At 45.7% G+C, this 22278-nt stretch overlaps 1 protein-coding gene across 1 annotated transcript in view; it reads right to left on the bottom strand.

Annotated features, from left to right (window-relative positions):
• LOC144179590 (sodium-coupled monocarboxylate transporter 2-like) overlaps positions 1-22278 on the bottom strand; it is a 203932-nt gene that overhangs the window by 24405 nt on the left and 157249 nt on the right. Inside the window, exon 14 of the mRNA XM_077708004.1 lies at positions 11358-11518. Within this exon, the coding sequence (XP_077564130.1) occupies positions 11358-11518 (161 nt within the window). The remainder of the gene's footprint in view (positions 1-11357; positions 11519-22278) is intronic.

The following is a 22278-nucleotide window of genomic DNA, read 5'->3' as shown; positions in this document are numbered from 1 at the left end:
CGACGCATCGAACGACGACGTGGATTCCACGGGAAACTATAAAGGCCGTTCAGCGGCGGCGGATCATCACTCTTCCAGCAGCGGTCGTCATTTTCTCGGAAATCAGGTACAGACGACGACACGACCTTTCCCTCAATGTAGCTGACTGTGAATCAGTATGGATTGAAATTGATCAATCTATTCTTGGCAGTGACGGCAGAAACATCATATTTGGTAGCAGTGTTTATCGGTTCCCTAGCTCCTGGTTGCCTAATTTATGCACCGAACTGAATAATCTATTACATTCCGCTACACACGAGAACAAAAATATTGTTGTAATATGAGACATCAATATCAACATCCTCGATACCAATTCTTCAACCCAAGGTGAATATCTAAATTGTTTTAACGGTTATGGATTTGAATCGTTAATTGAGTTATCTACTCGTTGCCCGCCCGATGGTCCAGGAACTCTTATCGATCACGCGTTTACTAATCTCTTGTCCCCGCCGGATTCATTTATCCTACGTACCGACATCACCGACCACTATCCTATTGCTCTTTGTTTCCACAGTCTCCTCCTTAAAAAACATACACCGTCCATGAAGTCCCTGTTCGACAAAGTTAGTTTTTCTGAACAAATTGCTAACGCAAATTGGTCCTCGCTTTTACTCATGTGAAGATGCTCAAATTTCTTACACTAAATTCTCTTCAACAGTAGGCAAATGTATATCAGCTTCAACGACGGTGGTATCCTGTAAAAAAATATGCCTCACCCCAGTACCCTTGGATAATGCAAAGTCTACTTAAAAGTTTAAGGAAAAAGGATAACCTCTACTGAAAAACCAAAAGACAGCCTTATAATACATCATTAAAACAGCGTTACAAAAGATACTCTAACATGCTCTCTCTTTTACTGCGTAAAGCAAAACGAAACTACTTCGAACAACAGATACATTTTGCCGGTAACAATTCTGCTAAGCAGTGGCGCGTGGTCAATTCTTTTCTTAACAAAAACACCAACAACAATAGCATTCCTGAAGTACATGATGATGGTAAAGTTTTCTATTACTCAGTCGACATAGCGAATGCTTTCAGTTCCTACTTCTCTCGGCCACCCCCTGTACCAACCACGCAGCGCTTACATAACCCACGACACGTGTCACTGTCGTTTTTTTCTTTTCCCAACAAATCCCGGTGAAGCGCGTGGGTCTATTCTAAATCTAAAAAATACCAGTCCCGGCGACGATAGCCTTCATGCAAGCTGCATTAAAGAAAACGCCCTGATAATATCTGAAGTATTTTCTTGTATTGTTAACCTAATCTTTAAGACCGATATTTTCCTCGGGAGCTAAAAAGTAGTAGGTAACACTTGTGTTGAAGAAGGGTGATAGGAGGAAATTAGCCAACTACCGCCCAATTTCAATCTTGCCCTTTTTCAGTAAGGTGGTAGAAAAACTAATTGAACAACGCCTACAAAAATATTTTTTTCTAAAATTTAATTTACGCACTCCAAGACAATTTGGTTTTCGTCGCGGTTATTCTACTAACCTTGCTCTAATCGCTCTAGTAGATAAAATTAAAAAATAAATTGACGAAGGAAATATGTGGGCTCGGTATTTATTGATTTTAGTAAAGCATTTCACTCTAATAGCCACGATATCTTATCCAGTAAACTTAGTTCATATGGAACAGTAGGCCCAGCATTAAAGACAATCCAAAGTTATTTAAAGGATCGCGAACAAACCGTAAATATATCGGGAGTAAATTCTACTAGAAAAACTATTACATCGGTGTCCCGCAAGGCTCAATTCTTGGACCTCTTTTATTTTTTGTTTATATCATTTGATTTGATTTCATTTCATTCATTTTACCCTTAAGGCCTGGGGCTTTACAGAGGGGAGTGGGTAAAAACAACAAAAGATACAACAAAAGCAGCATGAGTGATGATATACATTATCAGGTAGTGCCGGCAAAAACGGTGTCAACTAAGTTCCTTCGGAATAGTAGACGCTTTGTAATGGCAGCTGTTGGCCCGGGAAGGTGGTTCCAGTCCTGAGATGTCCTGGGTATAAATGACTGCGAACATGTCTTAGTGTGACAATGCATTACTCCTACTTTATGTTGTTGATCAATGCGTAAAGAGACATGGTGAAGGAATGAAGGAGGTGCGGAGAACCGGAGTATGGTAAAAAATCTTGTGGAAGAAACAAAGACGGAAGTACCGCGACGAGTTGCTAGTTCTAGTAAACAAAGTGAGTTTTTCATGGAAGTGACACTCGGTGTACGACTATAATTATGGTAGATGAAACGGGCGGCATTATTTTGAACGCGTTCAAGAGAGTTAGTCAGAGTCTCACAGCCGGGGTCCCAAATTGGGGAAGCATAATCAAGCTTTGGGCGGACTAATGTTTGATACAGCAGTGTGTTTAGGGCAACAGAGTTGCGGCGGAGGTAGCCTAGCGTTCGATTGGCATTGTTAATTATGTTATCAATGTGAACAGACCAGGTAAGATCTGAGGATATGTCTACTCCTAAATAACGGTAAGATGTTACAAACTCGAGAATAGAACTGTTAAGGTGATAGGAAGGTAGAGCAGAAGGTTTAAGTCTTGAAACGCGTAAAATTTTGCGCTTGTTAGTGTTGAGTTCCATCTTCCATGTGTTGCACCAGGACGTGACTGCGTTAATATCTGTTTGCAAAAGTTTAATATCGTTGTCATCAATAATTTCGCGAGAAGTAACGCATTCATCCGCGAACAAGTGGATGTTAGACGAAACGCAGCCAGGTAGATCATTAACGTAAATGAAAAATAGCAGGGGACCTAGAACAGAGCCTTGTGGGATGCCAGAATAAACGGGACTAGGTGAAGATTCGTGTTTATTGGCTACTACATACTGTGACCTATTAAGGAGGAACACTTGAAGCCATGAAAGAAGATTAGATGATGAAAGAAGATGAAAGAAGACTCAGTTTTAAAAGAAGTAGAATGTGAGAGACTTTATCGACCGCTTTAGCGAAATCAAGGAATACACAGCCTGCGCATGCGCGGCGGTCCAAAATCAAGTGAAGCTTATGAGTGAATGATAACAGTTGCGTTTTGCACGAGAACGTCTTGCGGAAGCCGTTTTGAGCCGGGGTAAAAAAGGAGTTCGATTAAAGGAAATTTATGAGACTAGAAAAGATAACATGTTCGAGAATTTTACATGGGATGCTTGTTAGTGATATGGGCCGATATCATCATCATCAGCACCATCATCACCAGCCTATCTACGCCCACTGCAGGGCAAAGGCCTCTCCCATTATTCTCCAATTACCTCGGTCCTGCGCCAACTGTGACCAATTTATCCCCGCAAACTTCTTGATCTCATCTGCCCATCTAACTTTCTGCCGCCCCCTGCAACACTTGCCTTCTCTAGGGATCCACTCTGTTACCCTTAATGACCAGCGGTTATCTTGCCTTCGCATTACATGCCCTGCCCACGTCCATTTCTTCTTCTTAATTTCTACTAATATGTCTTTAACACCAGTTTGCTCCCTGACCCACTCCGCTCTCTTCTTGTCCCTTAATGTTACACCTATCATTTTCCGCTCCATTGCCCGCTGAGTCGTTCTCAATTTAAGTTGAACCCTCTTAGTGAGCCTCCAAGTTTCTGCCCCGTAGGTGAGTACCGGTAAGATGCAGCTGTCATACACTTTCTTCTTCAGCGACAATGGTAGGCTGCTATTCATTATCTGAGAATGTCTGCCATATGCACCCCACCCCATTCTGATCCTTCTAATTATCTCTGCCTCATGGTTGGGATCTGGGGTCACAACTTGGCCTAAGTAGATATATTCGCTTACCACTTCCACTGCCTCGCCACCTATCTCAAACTGCTGTGCTGTCCCGAGGTTATTGATCATTACTTTAGTTTTCTGCATATTAATTTTCAGACCCACGGTTCTACTCTGTTGCAGCGATGGCGTAGAGGTAGAACACCCGCCTCGCGTGCAGAAGGACCGTGGTTCGAAACCCGGTGCCGGACAATTCCCACCGGATTTAAAAAAAAAAGAAATCCGCGTATTGCTGGAATTGCACAAAGGGGCTTGGGGTGCGGCCTGACCCCGGCGACCATTGCCGGTAATGCACTCCCTCACCAGAGCAGGATTGGCCACCCTGGTGTAGTAACGGCCACAACCTCCCATGAATACGCCAAATGGGGCGATAATTACAGGGCGAATGTCTATTACCGGACTTGTGCAGCGGGACCACCTTCCCGACCTTGAAATCAGCAGGTATTTCGTGGGTGTCCAGGACCTGGACTGGAAGACACTTTCAATGATTCGAATATTTTTGCTACACCACGCGGATCGATTACACTAGGAGTCATTAAGGGGTAATCAAAATTGGCCGTGCATATCGGAGCCGAGCTAACTGTACGAACGAAGGTTTTGCAGAATTCGGTATTAAGGGCAAAAGGACACTCGGTGTCGGGTACAGACTGGTCATTGCTATCTGTTAGTTGAATACAGCTACTTTTGGCCGGATTAATGACGCTCCAACACTTATGGGGGTAACTAGCGAGCAACGATGGTAACGTTTTTTTTTTTTTTGAAAAAAAAAATGTTTTTTGCTTGTTTTACCGCTGAAATATATTCTATATTTGCGGCTTTGTACGCGTCCCAACGGGCAGTCGAGGTTTCACATTTCTTTGCAGCTCGGTATAATCTTTTTTTTGCGATTTGACAGTCTCTTTAGATAAGTGTTATACCATGGCGTTTTAGTATTTGTTTTGAGACTGCGTGAAGGGATATACTTACGAACTAGTTCATGGACCTTATTTTTAAACGTTTTCCAAATATGCTGCAACGAGTGTTCCGCGTATGAATGCATCTACACATATTGAGAGTTCACTATTTACGGCTTCAAAGTTTGCCCTTGCGTAATCATGAATTACTTTCGTGGTACGCGTGTTTTTAGGAACTGGAAGGTTTATCTCAAATGATAAAGTATGATGGTCGCTCATTCCGGGTAAATATGCTATCTCCGAGACAACTTCAGGGTATGTTGTTAGAATTAGGTCTAGTGTGTTAGCCGTATCGTTCGTTATTCTAGTTCACTTAGCGACTATTTGCGAAAAATTAAACAAAGAACAGAGATCTAGGAATTCATTGGTATTTGAGGTTTGCGAACTAGATACTGGCTGATCTGATACTGGCTGATCTGACCAGAGAGTTAAAAGATTCGCGCTTGTTAGTGATGCTTCGAACATTCGCAAGTAGAACGGTAATGCGTGGTGCCAACAAAGCGCACCAGCTCCCCTCAAGCATCCTAGCTGTCATGGACGAGTGCATTCGGCCCATTATCAACATCCAAGGGTGCGCGTGTCACTTCCTTAATGCTGTCCGTTGCCCTGTCGTACATAAAACATTTATCATTTGCAAAAAACTTGTTGTGCGGTAGTGTGAAAGACAATGGTTGTGACCGGTTTTTAGCAAACTCTATAAGCTTTCTTCGCGCCAACCGCGTGGCTGGTGAAAAGTCATCCGAAATAGAGACTTCTTCTAGCTTTAGCTTTGGTCGGGCGGAAAATATCTTTTCTTGGAATCTAAAGTTGGCCAGTTTCATAATCACGGGACGGCGTTTCGTTTCATCGAACGTACCAAGGCCATGTGCGCGTTCAACTACACTTTGGGGAAAAACTTCACCAAGCGCGGATGAAAGAACTGCTAGTGTTTTTTCTTCAGTTTGCTGCCACGTCTCGCGCGAGTCGGGAATGCCGTGAAAAATTACATTGTTTCGCCTTGAGCAATCCTCAAGCTCACCAAGTCGGGAATTCAGTAGCAACTGCTGAACCGCTACTCGCTCTTGGCTTCTTCGATACCCGCAAGGTTGTCACCGTAAGCATCGCACGCGCAAGCTTTACTTTCAAGGCATTCAAGACGGCGAGACATGTCATGCAGTTTTAGTTCTAAGGACTGGTGACTGCATTTCAGTTCTTTAACATCCGACATCACCTCAGCTTGAGATTTAGCCATTTCTGTGGTCCTTTCGTAAATTTTTTAAGGAGCTCGAGTACAGTGGAAGATCCTTCTGGCTGAGCTTCATCCTGAGCTGCAGAGTCAGTTCGTAAGGCACCCTTCTTATTGGGGCCGGGATTAGTCTCGACATCCCCCGACCGCAGGAGCAAAAGTGCGACATCAATACACTCACATAATGTAACACTTCTGGGCATAGGAGCAGTAACAAAAGGCGGTTGTCGCTTCTTTTAGCGAAGATAGTCAGGCAGTTATGTACCTGCGGTACGAAGAAACGGTGTGCGTCAGGGGTTGTGCCATGAGCGCTGCTCCCATGCCCACTGAAGGGGACATCGGCGCGAAGGCAGCTTATGTCCATGCTGGCTGTAGGGGTCACTGCAAACGGTTACACAATCCAGCACGGAGCGGATTGCTTGCAGATATCCCTGAGTCGACGAGGGGGGGGCGATAACGACGGTTGACGAACGGGTACTCCAAGCTTCAACAAACCGAGGATGAGCATCACACGTGGGAACGCCAGCTATCGTAGAACCGTGAAGCTGTGACGAAGGAAGGCACCAACAGGCTGTCACGGTCAGCAAAACCTGCGGTACGAAGAACCGGTGTGCGTCAGGCATTGTGCGACGAGCGCTGCTTCCATGCCCACTGAAGGGGACATCGGCGCGAAGGCAGCTTATGTCCATGCTGGCTGTAGGGGTCACTGCAAACGGTTACACAATCCAGCACGGAGCGGATTGCTTGCAGATATCCCTGAGTCGACGAGGGGGGGCGATAACGACGGTTGGCGAACGGGTACTCCAAACTTCAACAAACCGAGGATGAGCATCACACGTGGGAACGCCAGCTGTCGTAGAACCGTGAAGCTGTGACGAATGAAGGCACCAACAGGCTGTCACGGTCAGCAAAACCTGCGGTACGAAGAACCGGTGTGCGTCAGGCATTGTGCGACGAGCGCTGCTTCCATGCCCACTGAAGGGGACATCGGCGCGAAGGCAGCTTATGTCCATGCTGGCTGTAGGGGTCACTGCAAACGGTTACACAATCCAGCACGGAGCGGATTGCTTGCAGATATCCCTGAGTCGACGAGGGGGGGCGATAACGACGGTTGGCGAACGGGTACTCCAAACTTCAACAAACCGAGGATGAGCATCACACGTGGGAACGCCAGCTGTCGTAGAACCGTGAAGCTGTGACGAATGAAGGCACCAACAGGCTGTCACGGTCAGCAAAACCTGCGGTACGAAGAAACGGTGTGCGTCAGGCATTGTGCGACGAGCGCTGCTTCCATGCCCACTGAAGGGGACATCGGCGCGCAGGCAGCTTATGTCCATGCTGGCTGTAGGGGTCACTGCAAACGGTTACACAATTCAGCACGGAGCGGATTGCTTGCAGATATCCCTGAGTCGACGAGGGGGGGGGCGATAACGACGGTTGACGAACGGGTACTCCAAGCTTCAACAAACCGAGGATGAGCATCACACGTGGGAACGCCAGCTATCGTAGAACCGTGAAGCTGTGACGAATGAAGGCACCAACAGGCTGTCACGGTCAGCAAAACCTGCGGTACGAAGAACCGGTGTGCGTCAGGCATTGTGCGACGAGCGCTGCTTCCATGCCCACTGAAGGGGACATCGGCGCGAAGGCAGCTTATGTCCATGCTGGCTGTAGGGGTCACTGCAAACGGTTACACAATCCAGCACGGAGCGGATTGCTTGCAGATATCCCTGAGTCGACGAGGGGGGGGGGCGATAACGACGGTTGACGAACGGGTACTCCAAGCTTCAACAAACCGAGGATGAGCATCACACGTGGGAACGCCAGCTATCGTAGAACCGTGAAGCTGTGACGAATGAAGGCACCAACAGGCTGTCACGGTCAGCAAAACCTGCGGTACGAAGAACCGGTGTGCGTCAGGCATTGTGCGACGAGCGCTGCTTCCATGCCCACTGAAGGGGACATCGGCGCGAAGGCAGCTTATGTCCATGCTGGCTGTAGGGGTCACTGCAAACGGTTACACAATCCAGCACGGAGCGGATTGCTTGCAGATATCCCTGAGTCGACGAGGGGGGCGATAACGACGGTTGACGAACGGGTACTCCAAGCTTCAACAAACCGAGGATGAGCATCACACGTGGGAACGCCAGCTATCGTAGAACCGTGAAGCTGTGACGAATGAAGGCACCAACAGGCTGTCACGGTCAGCAAAACCTGCGGTACGAAGAACCGGTGTGCGTCAGGCATTGTGCGACGAGCGCTGCTTCCATGCCCACTGAAGGGGACATCAGCGCGAAGGCAGCTTATGTCCATGCTGGCTGTAGGGGTCACTGCAAACGGTTACACAATCCAGCACGGAGCGGATTGCTTGCAGATATCCCTGAGTCGACGAGGGGGGGGGCGATAACGACGGTTGGCGAACGGGTACTCCAAACTTCAACAAACCGAGGATGAGCATCACACGTGGGAACGCCAGCTGTCGTAGAACAGTGAAGCTGTGACGAATGAAGGCACCAACAGGCGGTCATGGCCAGCAAAACCTGCGGTACGAAGAACCGGTGGGCATCAGGCATTGTGCCACGAGCGCTGCTCCCATGCCCACCTTCCAACCTGTCTTAGTCCAACAACTTATTGCCTTTTGTAACCTGCTAATTGAACAATTAAATTATGACCTGAAACAAATTGTAGCGTGGTGTAATAATAACCACTTAGCAATCAATCCCTCTAAAACCAAGTTTATGATCTTTAGCTCAAAGCCGAGGGAAACAAGTGCTATCCTACCGATTTACATTTCTTCTCACGCCATTTTTCCCAGTAGCCATTGCACTTTCTTGGGTGTTGAACTAGATAGGTTTCTTAAATTTGATATTCACATTCATTCATTAGCGAAAAAGACTGTGTTTGGTATTAGAATACATCTTAAGGCCCGTTCATACTTTGTTACTTCTACTTTAATTACTCTGTACTATGCTTTTATCTATAGTCATATAAACTACTGTATAACTTCATGAGGACTTGCATATAGTTCTCATCTCGCCTCATTGCAACATGTTCAAAATCAAGCTGTACGTATCATTACGCACAGCCCCTATAACGCTCCCGTTACCCCAGTTTATAGACAACTTTATTTCCTGCCGTTACTGAGTCTTTTAAAGTACAATCTAGGAATTACGGCCCATCATGTTATAAATAACCCGAGCTCCATATATATTCTAGGCCGGACGTCCCTTTCGAACCCCAACAAAACATGTTTCGCGGTTCAAAGTAACTTCTTCTTCCCAAAAATACGCACCAACTATGGTAAACTAACCGTCGAATTCAGTGAAAATCAAATTTTGGAATGAATTACCGGTATCAATCAAATCAACCTCATCACTTCCTACTTTTAGGCGTCTGCTTCGTTCATATTGTGTTAATAACAGCTGAAAACTGTCTGCCATTTTTTTTCAATTATTTTCTGTTTATTGTAGTTATCTTCCCTTATTTCTAATTGATGTTGCGTTAAGTAAATTTTGTGATATTAATTCTGCATAACATGTTTTTGCGCTAGTTTTGGTTATTGCGGTCATCTTGTTGATGAAGTAATTGAGTATTGGTAATTTTTATAGTAATTTGTTTGCCTCATTGGTATTTCTGTGCTATAAGGTATTAATTATTGCGCCAAACGTATCTTTTTTTCTTTTTCTATTCCTTTCTTCCTTTTCTTTTCTTTTTCTTTTTTGTCTGCTAATAACGTTAACAATGAGACGCTGGTTCGTAATAGTGCATGAGCTAATATTGTTTGGATGTATGTCTGCCGGTTTGTTACATATTGTTGTAAATTGTACGCTTGTAATAAGGCTAAACCGCTAATTTTAATCACTTGTCACACACTCAATAATAAGAGGTCCCCTCGGCAGTGCTTCACTTCGGGACCTCTTTCTGTACTACTCCAATGTATCTCTATGCACTATCGTAAAACTAATAAACTTTTAAACTTTGAAACTTTGAGAAAAATGTATTGGAGAACACACGGATAGCAGAGTGACTAACGTTGTCATACGCCTTAGCTGTGTCCACAGCGAGCACGCGTCCTAGACGGCTGAAGCGACTATCAACTAGAACTATAGATGACAGGCAGGCACTCCAAGCGGTCCTCAGTATTAAGGTGAAGCCTGAATCTACCTTGCATCTTGTGGTACCACTGGAAGATGTGAAGACCACAGAAGTCGTGATGCAAACACTCGTTATAACAACTTGCCAAGCGTCAAAGTCGAAGCCATTGGGGGCAAGTTTCGGTGTTCATGTGGTTGTCTTTCAGGTCTGGGAACCGGAACAACCTCTTTCCAAAGCCAAGGCAAAGTAGTTACCACGGAGAGCCATACCTGATTAACGGAGTCTAGAGGCGATACAATTGGCTGGGTGGTCGATATTTTTGTACACATCGCAAGTAATACCATAGGGACCAGGATGGGTGTACTGCTTAGCTTGAGCGATCGCTGCCAAGAATTCAGCCATGGTGAACAGCGACTAAATTCCAAAAACAGCTTCCTGAGTGGCCGGTATGCCGACATCGTTGAGAAGGGGACCGGAAACGGCTGGGCCGTTGGCACAGCATCAAAAGCAAGGCGCAAGCAACTCGAATGGTGAATCTATCGCATGTTTGTTTAATGCAGTGCAATGGCTGGCTGCTGTTTCGAGGGGGGTGGAGGGTAGGGAATATTTCGGGCTTCATGGCGGGAAAAGCCGACCATACAGCCTCGTCGAAGATGATGGACCAAGCGAGGCACTCCACTCAAGCCTGCACTATCTTGACAGTCTGTCCTCCCATTTTTATTTAGGTTGCTTTCATTTTTGTAGGGAACATTAACTTTTACCTTTTTCCTTTTTCCTCTTTTCGTCTGGCCACAGCTAACACTGGATCCTGGAAGGTAAGGACGAAGGACCCCGTGCGGCAATTACTTCTGCTTGCTCAAGTTTGGAGCAGAGCTGCAAGATCCGAAGATCATCCGTTATGGGTGCGAAGAACGCATCCATATTGGAACGAAAGGTATCCAAGTTCATCGCAGTGTTCTAGCGACAAAGAGGACTAAGTGCTTCTAACTTATTACTAAGATGGTCCAATTTTGGCAGACACTAAAATGTCTTGTAAGTTCTTATTTTTACCGTAGGTGACCGTCGCCGCTTCTGGGAACGTGTTTTTTGTGCTGTCGGGGGATAGATCTGTGTTGAAGAACTCAGCTCACTTCACCCCTTTCCTCTACACTAACCTGCGTAGCTCGTTTGATAACTTGGCCTTGGTTTATTGCCCTACCACCCAGCAACGTCGCCTGGTTACACAATTAGTGGGTTCACGTAGGAGCAACTCCTTAGCTGCGCTTACCCCGAGTCATAGGTGCGTGGCGGTGACACCCTGGTTGTGTAGTTGAAGGTGCACATCTCGAGGCTCGTGCGAGCGTCCACTGGGTGGCGAGGGTAAACAATGCCTCCAATGGCCACCCAGAAGGCCATTCCGAGGCCCGTGGACATGGACAGTAGCGCAGTCTGCACGCAGAAATAAGAGAGATTAGAACGTGCAATAAGTGACGTTGCTGGTTGATTTTCACCACTGATTGTTTTAAACGGAAACACACTTATCAGTGGTTTGAGAGAGTTCAGTGAGGTTAAAGGTTGGTTCAATAATTTATCCAAGATTGATCTAAGTTCTATTGATCCGAACCCATTTCACTTAACTTGTCCTTTTTAAACGATTATTGTCATTTACAATGCTGCCAGTCGCTTTCAGATACCATAGCAAGTGGGCTCACAGGTTTCACATGCAGGTAGTACATTAATACAGTCGAACCATGTAGCAAAACAACAACGCCAGCCTGATGCCAGGACAGTCCTCAAACTACACAATACAATTGTTTATTTTCATTGATTTGAAATATTGCAGGTCAGGATGGCTCTACAAGAGGGTGCCGAGTGAAATATACATACGAATGTTGGTCGGTATTAGCAATCTAAAAATTACTAAGAAAACATGTACCCAGGAAAACAAACAACAAGCATAACATACTAAGCAAAAAAAGAATATGTGCAATAGAAGTCACGACGCCGAACAGAATAAAAACATCAATTGCACCGATAAGTTATAACAGATTCCCGTATATGAAACTAGATAACAAGGATTGCGTTGTTGTGATCCATGAAAAGTACTTCCTCAACAAGAAAAGTGTGGTACAAGGGCTCTAACAATCACCAGCTGCTTGAATAGACTGAGAAAGTAAATTCCCGTCAGCTAGTCTACGTGGTGAAGAGCTATTAACTAGTTTTAAAGCAAAGTTTTCTAGCCCTACCAGCCAACGATTCCTTCGTGGAGTGCGGGACAAGAAACTCCGAAGGCGGATGTGAATGGGGAGGGCGGTTTAAAATTTCGGAGCATAGTGTAGATAGCGCTGCGATACGGCGCTATTATCCAGCCTTCCCCGCGCGTAGCTGCCTGCTCGCGCAGGCGGGCGCGTTGGAGGGACGGCTTTGTCGCCTGCTTTAGCGATGTTTGCTTTTGGCCTGTTCTGGCATGCTTCGCGTCTGTTTCGCGCTTTCTTCGCACGGCTTGATTAACTTGTTCGACAGCACCTCCCGGGTAACCCGGACCCGACAGAATTAAGTGGTCGTACGGTAAAGATACGTTAAGGATTGGTTTGCAGGGCGGGAAAACCAATTTTAGAGACCACGAACAGACATCTGGACGCTAGAGAAACGCTATGTTTCGCGCACTGCTTGCTACAAATGGGACTCCGTATTCTAAATTGATGAATACCAATTCGGTTGTGTTTTAAGATGTATTATTCTTAAAAGGCGACAGGAGCAACTGGTTCTGATAAATAGCGATTATAAAGTTCCCTCAGCTTTCTCGCATTTCTCAAACTTACTAAACTAACCAGTTTAAGTCGGTATACATGGGAATCACTAAGCTCATTTGCCGAATTGTTTCGGTGTCTGCGCTTGTGTCGCGCGGTGATGTAGCCCATAGCTAGCACATCAGGATGGCTAGGTCCCGCAGTCTCACCCTTCGAAAGACGCTCCTCTCCGTTTTCTTTCTCCTGACTTACGGCCGGGCCAGGGTTTTACAACTGAACCCATCTAGTAACGTTGAGGCCGGGCTACAGCGGCGGTGTCCACCGCTCTACACGGCCGTGGCCGACGCTGCTGCTGCGTTCGGGACGCGGCCCCCGCGAATTCCACATATCGGCTGGCAGAATCTCTGCTTTTACTCTTTGTAGAGCCACGTGTGTGAATTCAAGTGACGTCCCATGGGCAGCTGTTATGGGTGTCGTTTAAAGCTTTGCTTTCCAACCACCGTCACAGCGTGGATTGGAACAGTTTTTTTTCCAAAAGTATGCTGCTGCTGCCTGTACTCGCGTGCGACGCGTTCTTGGTGTTGTTAGTGGCGTAAAAAACGCTTGTAGAGTTAAATAAACATTTCTTGAGCAGGACGCTGGGGTAAGTAACACACGATTTGTTGTTTCCATGGTGGTCAATATGATTGTTTGTCATGAGGTCCGTGGAGCATCTTCGCATAAATATTTGCCATAAATGAAGCGAACGCATTTTCTTTAGATCATCTCAATTTTGCTTATATATTTCTTAGTTTGCAAATGACCTCAAAGGCTGATACGCGAATGCCAGAAATATACTGGGACGATGACGAAGTTTCGGTAAACATGACGCCTAAATATTGATACGATAACACTGGCGGAATGTTGCTGCTATGAAGGGGATGCTGGAAAACGCAGGGATGTCTTACGCATTATTCTTAAAAGCACTGTTTTCTGAGAGTCAAGTTTCATATTTCAATGTTAGCACCTTTGTTCAACACTTTCCACAGCTTCCTGTACTACAACTGGATCATTTACATAACCAACATCTAGAATCAAAATACAACCTTTGGCAAAAAATTTCAATGAGACAAATTTAGAAACCACTTCTGCCCGAACCTTTACGTAAATTTAAAAAAGCAAGGTGCCAAACACGCTGCCTTGGGGCATTCCAGAGGAAACAGAGAGGGCATAAGAAACACAGAATACAAAATCACAATGCATAATGCGTTCCTCTAGTTATAAGTGCACATAAGCAATACCTTAAAAAGCACATAAGATTACTAAATCCTAAATATTTCGCAGCACACACGAATAATAAAGGAAACATAAATAAACCACGAATTCCTAACCTGCAGCACGACTACAACAAATAACCGAAAATGACATCAAATACGGAAGGAAACCGACCAATCACTGCACACACTTCAACACTTCGGGCATTGCGTTAATAAGTGATATTTTCTACTTTTAATGCAGGGTGCGTCAATGTATTAGTGTTAGTAACTGAGGTATTTGAACTATTTCATTCTCTAATTGGAAGTTAAAAAAGAGTGTCCGAAAGTGTCGTTTTGGTAATGATACACTTTTAATGGGTAGGAGTACCTGGGCCGGGTCACACGGTACTCTTATAGGCGGATGTGCAATGGTGTGCTAGTTTTATAATGGTTGTGCAGTAACCGAAAGTGAAATTTTTAGGCCTGCCGGTTTTGCTCTCTCCCGAGTGTTCCAAGGCCGCAGCTTCATAACGTATTGTGTCGAGGAATCAGTGAGCTTATACCTTTTGCGAAAGAATCTGGGTGCCTTCCTCTGTACCATTCAGTTTGCTTACGGGAGTGACTGTGTGAGGAAACCATATTATGTTGGCGCATTCGAGTGGTGCTCTGACATAGCTGGTGCAGGCTAAAAGCTTGTTAATTTGCGGGCCAGTATAAGACATCAGCGCACATAAAACAGCTTACGCAGCGCAACTGAAATAATTTTGGCAATGTGCTCATCCCTCATGAGGAATTGGGAATTGTTACACCCAAACATTTTTGCTTATATGCTTTTCAACTGTTGTGCTGTTAATGCTGCAAACATAGGCGATCTTTCTTTCTTTCTTGTTAGCTTCATGCATATAGTTCTCTTGGGGTTAATGGATATTTTTCATTCTGTGCAAAGATGACAAGAAGATGTTATGATTCAGTAACCGAAAGAAGATTGGAATGACAGGTTATTATATATTGTTGCGTCTTAGTAGATGGAGGTGTAGGCAACTTCAGGATGGCGATGCACCTATTTATTAGGCGTAGCGCTACACCGAAGAGTATAGGTAGCACGGCGAGTCTCAGCGAAGATGGCTGAATCAGTATTGGTTGGTTGGTTGGTTCCTTAGGTGTGGCGCGTACCCACGCGGGGGATTGGCCAAGAAGCTGCCTGCAATAATTAGGCTGTGACCCGGTTTATTTTAGAGAGAGAAAAAAATGAAGTACTAGAAAAATATTGAGAGTAGAAAAGGAAATCTTTGGATAGAACAGGATTGTCAGGAAAAAAAATTGCGAATGAAAACATAACTATCTAGCAGGGCATCCGGCCTGTCGCCGCAACAAAGGAATGAAAGGCGATCACAACATCTATGTGGCAATAGCCTATGACGGAAGCACCCAGGGAAAGAATAACGGTTAAAGATAAAGGGAGATTCAGCCTATTAAACGTGTATTCAAGGTGCGTGCGTCGCATCGAGGAAAAGCTGCGGCAATTTAAAAGAAAGTGTTCTATAGTTTCGGGAACCTTGCAGAAAGGGCATTGAGGAGATAAAACCTGACCAGCTTTGTGTAGATAAAAATTTAAAGGGGGGATTCTGCAGCGAAATTTTGTGATTGCGACCTCACATTTACGAGATTCGCAGAATTTAGGCTTCCATAAGTGAGAGAGGGGAATACAGTCGGAGCATAAACGAAGGGCATCCTTCCGATTAATTTGGCCCGCGAGCGGTGCACCCACACATTTACGTCGTCGTCTTCGAACACCTGGCTGGCCAAGGAGCACGGAACGTATTACTCACTGGAGATTGAACACTGCACGGCGATCACACACACCACAAGCAGGAGTTTGCTGCTTGACAAATATCCACGTGACAATATAAATAATGAAGTCGTCGGCGAAAAGCTTTATGTTACGAGAAGTACTGAGCGTAATATAACTAACAAAATCAAAAATAACAGCAGCCCCAGAACTTCGCCTTGGGATACATTTGTCCTGAAAAGAACGGTTTTTTGTGACCCTTGCTCGAACATAACAAACTGTGGATGGTAACTTAAAAAATCTAGTATACAGCCTGTTAATAATCCGCCGCAAATTGTATGTGGGAGCTTTGCACTCAGTTTTGGCGGTGTATGGAAACAAATGCTCCGGAAAATTCGCTAATATGATACCTGTTTGGGGGGAGTTGTTAATAAATAATTCTATATTAGGAACAGCTTCTGTTAGTTTCATAAATGTTTATAATCTGCAACACAAACCATGTTGTGAAATAAAAAGGTGTTCTTTGTAAAAAAACTGCTACGTGTTTCAGATAGTACGTTCAAATATTTTGCATGATCTACATAATGGCGTGATTCTACAACCACAACTGATGTGGTTCTACAATTTCATAGGCCACCGTGATCCCGTATTTTCGGAATCGATGTTACTTTAGCTTTTTTTTCAATCTTAACGAAGCGTTGATACAACAAGGGATTCGTGAAAACCAAACCCGCCACGGCTTTCTTTTTGCTGCCCTATTCTGGCATTTCCTGCATTATTCTGCATATCGCCGAACAAAAGTATAAGGAATTTCATCAGGCCCGAAGTTCCTTAAGGGTACGTCGAGCACTAGTCTACATACAGATTTCTTCTTTGGTTACATTTACAGGGTGAATACAATACTTTTGGAATATACTGTAACAAACGGAGGCACCCTGAAAGTAGTGAAGAGGCGTTTAGGCGTGGTGAAAAATCAGGTGTATGCACTTCAAGACAAGCAAGGCGATGTCACCACAAATAGGGATAAAATAGTCACAGTGGCCGAGGAGTTCTATAGGGATCTGTACAGTAGCCGGGACATTCAGGATAATGCCGAACGAGACAGTAGTTCAGAGGAGATAGACATCCCATCAGTAACGACCGAAGAAGTAAGAAAGGCTTTGAAAGAAACGAAAGGGGGAAAAGCACCTGGTGAGGATCAGATAACAGCAGACCTCCTGAAGGATGGCGGGCAAATAGTACTAGTAAAACTTTCAAATCTGTACACGCAATGCCTAATGACCGCGAGTGTATCGGAAACTTGCAAAAACGCGAGCATCATCCTAATCCATAACACAGGTGACATGAAGGACTTGAAAAATTTCAGGCCGATCAGCTTACTGTCAGTCGTCTACAAGGTACGCACCAAGGTAATCGCTAACAGAATTTCTGCCGCCTTAGATTTCAGTCAACCTAAAGAACAAGCAGGGTTTCTTAAAGGCTATTCAACAATGGACTATATTCACACGATCAATCAGGCGATAGATACGTGTACGGAGTATACTGAACCCCTATATATATAGCACTAATAGATTATGAGAAAGCATTTGACCCGATCGAAACCTCAACGGTCATTCAGGCATTGCGGAATCAGGGAGTAGACGAGCATTACGTAAGAATACAAGAGCAGATCTAAATGGGTCCACAGCTACTATTGTCTCCATAAGGAGAGCAGTAAAACACTTATAAGGAAGGGCGTCAGGCAAGGAGGCACAATCCCTCCACTGTTATTCACAGCATGTTTACAAGACGTATTCAGAATGTTGGATTGGGAACAGGTAGGAGTAAGGGTTAATGGAGAATATCTCAGCAACTTTAGATTTGCTGATGACGTTGCCTTGCTAAGTAACTCGGGGGACGAATTGCAAAGCATGCTTTCCGCACTGGACGAACAGAGTAGAACCGTGGGCCTGAAAATTAATATGCAGAAAACCAAAGTAGTGATCAATAACCTCAGGACCGCACAGCGGTTTGAGATAGGTGGCGAGGCAGCAGAAGTGGTTAGCGAATATATCTACTTAGGCCAAGTTGTGCCCCCGGATCCCTACCATGAGGCAGAAATATATAGAAGGATAAGAATGGGGTGGAGTGAATACGGCAGACATTCTCAGATAATGAATGGCAGCCTACCATTGTACCTGAAGAAGAAAGTGTATGACAGCTGCATCTTACCGGTACTCACCTACGGGGCAGAAGCTTGGAGGCTTACTAAGAGGGTTCAACTTAAATTGAAGACGACTGAGCGAGCAATGGAACGGAAGATGACAGGTGTAACATCATGGGACAACAACAGAGCAGAGTGGGACAGGGAACAAACGCGTGTTAAGGACATATTAGTAGAAATTAAGAAGAAGAATTGGGCGTGGGCAGGGCATGTAATGCGAAGGCAAGATAACCATTGGTCATTAAGAGTAACAGAGTGGATCCCTAGAGAAGGCAAGCGTGGCAGGGGGCGGGAGAAAGTTAGATGGGCAGATAAGATCAACAAGTGTTCGGGGATTAATTGTCGCAATTAGCACAGGACCGGGGCAATTGGAGATTAATGGGAGAGGCATTTGTCCTGCAGTGGGCGTAAATAGGCTGGTGATTATGATGATGATTTACCTGGGCCTTTTCTCGTTTTATATGGAAACAATCGAGTGTAAATACTTTTGACGCACCCTGCATTAAAAGTGGAAAATATCACTTATTAACGCAATGCCCGAAGTGTTGAAGTGTCTGCAGTGATTGTTCGGTTTCCTTCCGTATTTGATGTAATTTTTTGTTATTTGTTGTAGTCGTGCTGCAGGTTAGAAATTCGTGGTTTATTTATGTTTCCTTTATTGTAACGGTAGTGTAGGACTGCCGGCTTTCCTAGGCGGAAATGGTTTTAGAACTTTTCCAGGGCACTTGTAAGGAATAATGGTGGCGTTTTCTTAATCTTACATTTAAATTTCTGACTTGTTCTTGAGGTTTGTGGTGGTGGTTATAATATTATTACCATGGTATTCTTTTCATTTTTATTTAGTATTTCATATCCGTAGAAACTTTCGCTTTTGTTCATTTATTATTTATTTATTTATCACACACAGCGGACACTAGGTCAAGCAGGGTGGGCGTTACAAGTGCACACAATTAAACAGTAATACACCACTTTATGGCCCGTTTGTGGTGGCTCAGTAGTTCCACTCACTGATGGTGCGTTGGAAAAAAGAAAACTTGAAAAGGTTTGGTTGTGCAAAGTAAGAAGTAAGCGCGTGAGGTTGGCGGTGACTGGTAACTCTTATTAAGGCTGGCAGAAATTGTGAAGGGTCGAGTGCTAATTTGTTAAAAAAAAAACCTAGACTGACTTGCTTTCTTCGGATTCTGAGTAAAAGTAGGTTGCTAATTTTCATTAGTTCAGTGGAGGTGTCAGTTAGGGAAAATTTATGTATAGCCAGCACAGCTTTCCTTTAAATTCGTTCAAGGTTATAAATGTTAAATTCTGTATACGGATCCCAAGCGCTGCATGCGTACTCGAGCTTGGGTTTTATAATGCTACGTAACCTAGCAGTTTAACGCTAGGCCGGGCAGTTTTAAGCTTGTGTATTGGACAAGTTATTTGTTGGTGTCACGCCTAAATAATTATAGTTACCCGCCTCTTTCAGCGGCAATGGAGCACCTAGTTTGTGCACATGCTTGAGTGCTGTTTTTTACGAGTTACAGGGTGATACACGCAATTGTTAGCAGTAAGAATCATGCCCCATTGATCACACCAGTACGGAATATTTCCTAAGCTATTGTTCAGGTCATGTTGATCAGTTTCGGAATTAACATTTTTATTCAAGATACAATCGTGCGCGAAAAGTCGAATCTGAACACCATGTTTAACTGCATCCAATACGTCATTATATATAACAGAAAAGCATGGGACCTAATACACTTCCCTGTAGCACTCCAGAAGAGACTGGAATGCAGCCCAAAGGAAGATAGCCCAAGTGACTGGAAGACAGCACTGAAGGAGAGCCCAAGACAGGCCAAAGGCCCGAAGTGACAGGATTCCGAAGGTTGCATCTACATTAAAGTTTAAGCCGGTGATCATGTAAGTTGTAATGAAATAAACCTATTGATGCAAAGTAAAACAACGTTTTTGAATTGTAGGTAAAGGGTGATCGCAGTGGGGGAGAGACCGCGGGCCAATTTGAAGAAGTGCAATAAATGAGTTAAGAAAGTGAGTACGCCAAGTTAATCGTCTTTATTTCAGTCCACAACATGACTTACTGTTTATTGAAACTGTAAACCATATTCAAGTGCTAGTCGGCAGATGGGTCCACTGTGGTCTGATACACCTTCCAGAAGTAAACTTGAGCGTGTCGAAGGGTTGGATGGTAACATTTAAGTACTAGACATACTCTACTTGTAGCTTTCACACTTTTCAGGCAGAAGCACATTGGTAAAAGTTGAAATTGAACATTAAATTGGCTACACCCTCTGATGTTGCTAATTAAGCCTATAACTGAAGCTGTTACTGTGACCCTATATGCAATCGGTAACACAGAAGTGTAGGCCTGCCTTATGAATTGGTTATTAATGGTTGGTTTAGCAAAAGCCTGGACTTTGTTTTCGAGTTCGGCGCTGTACTTTGGTTACTGGAAATAGCCGCTGTAGGCACAGAAACATGGACGTAATTTTCATTATGTTGTAGGCGGCCGATGAGGCGGTGCTGCCGAGCCCACATTTATTACGGTTGCGTTGGCTGCGCCATGGACATGACGAGGCGCGTAGAACGAGGGTGCCGTTCCCTTCCCGAGGTGTGCCCGGGTGCCGAGTGTTGCGTATCCTCCGAGCCAGCCGGCCATTCTGTTCATGATGATGGTGGCGCTACAGGGCTCCCCCCCTAGCGTGAAGCGCGATAAAGTGACGAATGTAAGTGACAACGCACGAAAATGCACTATGCACTATGTACAGGTATGTACAATTTGTCCGTTGTCAGGGAGAGTCCGTGGGCAGTGCGTGGTCAAGTGGCTGGGGTTGACTAACTGCGCGGTCCTGGTCGTCGGAAAGGTAGCGTGCGGTGTGTGCATTTGCCTCGGGGGGCCTTGCCTGGGAGTGGCGCAGAGGCCGTAGGCGGAAACGAGCGTCCTGCGGGGCGGAAGCTGCTAGCAGCGCCCAGAGGAGAGAGTGATGTCCCACAAAGCTCGAGTGCACTCTCCGGGCTACAAGGTGGTCCAGACAAACGGGTGCAGATGGCTTGTGGGTGTAGGGCGGCTCCGTTCTGCTGCCAGCTCTGTTGTTCCACAGACCACGGCAGCATGTGCGGAGGGAGTGACGCAGTCGCCGCCGCGTTCGTCTACGGATGAGCGAACCATGGGCCATTGACCGTCGTGATAGCTCGAAGCGACGTTGCTTATGTGCGAAGGCCCATGAGGCACCCAGAAAGGTGGTGAATGCTCTGGGAACTCGAACGCGTTGCTGTCGAAGGGGGCGGGCAAAACGTTATCCCCGCTGATCGTCTGACTCCCGCACTGTCATGAAAGGAGCGAGTTGACGGGGAGCGACAAGTCGGTCGCAAGGTGCATGATGTTTGTGTGGTCTAATGCGGCGTTGACGGCTCGAAGCAGAAGACGCGGCTTCCGCAAGCCAAACAACAGGCATGAGTGCACGTGGTGGGTGGTTCGGAAGCCGACTGCGGTCTTTGTTCTGGTCTGACTGCCCCGTCAACGTTTTGGTCACAGGTAGCGGGAGGGTGTCCATCTTTGCTCTTTGAGCGCCTACTAGCCCAAGTGCTTCCTTGGAGGAGTCACGCTGCTCCTGCGCATCCACCAAGACGGAACACGTAATGTTACGACGGCAGATGGTTGGTGCGTCGATGGGAGTCTCGTCGGTGGCGCACTGTACCTGTCGGGTATGCCATTCAGGTGGCTGCGTTGCGGAGCACACGTTGTGGAGTGGTGTCAGGGAAGGGCTCGCAGTGGGCTTAGATGGGGGTGGCGTCAACCGTGGAGGGAGGGAGGTCGCCGCTTCGGTGCTCTGCGGATCACCGGCGCCTTCTTGTGGTGTGGTAGTAGTGGACAAAGCAGGCGGTGGTTGGTGGGCGCCCGTGATGTCGTTGGCCTCCAGTCCTCTCGTGGAAGGTGCGGCTGGGAGCTCGAGATACGCGCCCATGATCGCAGCCCCGTCACCTAGTGAGGGTTCGGGTACATGGGCTGAGGGCGGTGTCGGAGGAGGACTGATGGTGGTAACGGCACCAGGTTCTGTCGGGATTGTCGTCTGCCGGGTTTTCATGCCGTAGTGGTTGAGGACAGTGTCTTTTAAGTTGTCATACGCACTAGGGCCTGGGGTCGGCAGCTGGATCTGCTCAATGAGGTCAGCAGGTAGCTTCTGTAGTGTCACGAGGTACCTGATTTTCGGGGACCAGATGTCATTTACATAAAAATG

This window comes from Haemaphysalis longicornis, unplaced genomic scaffold (genome assembly GCF_048455015.1).
Source record: "Haemaphysalis longicornis isolate Haplotype H1 unplaced genomic scaffold, Haemaphysalis longicornis Haplotype H1 scaffold_4, whole genome shotgun sequence".
Taxonomy (NCBI): Eukaryota; Metazoa; Arthropoda; class Arachnida; order Ixodida; family Ixodidae; genus Haemaphysalis; species Haemaphysalis longicornis.
The sequence above is the reverse complement of the archived record's forward strand: the minus strand, read 5'-3'. Positions and strand labels throughout refer to the sequence as shown.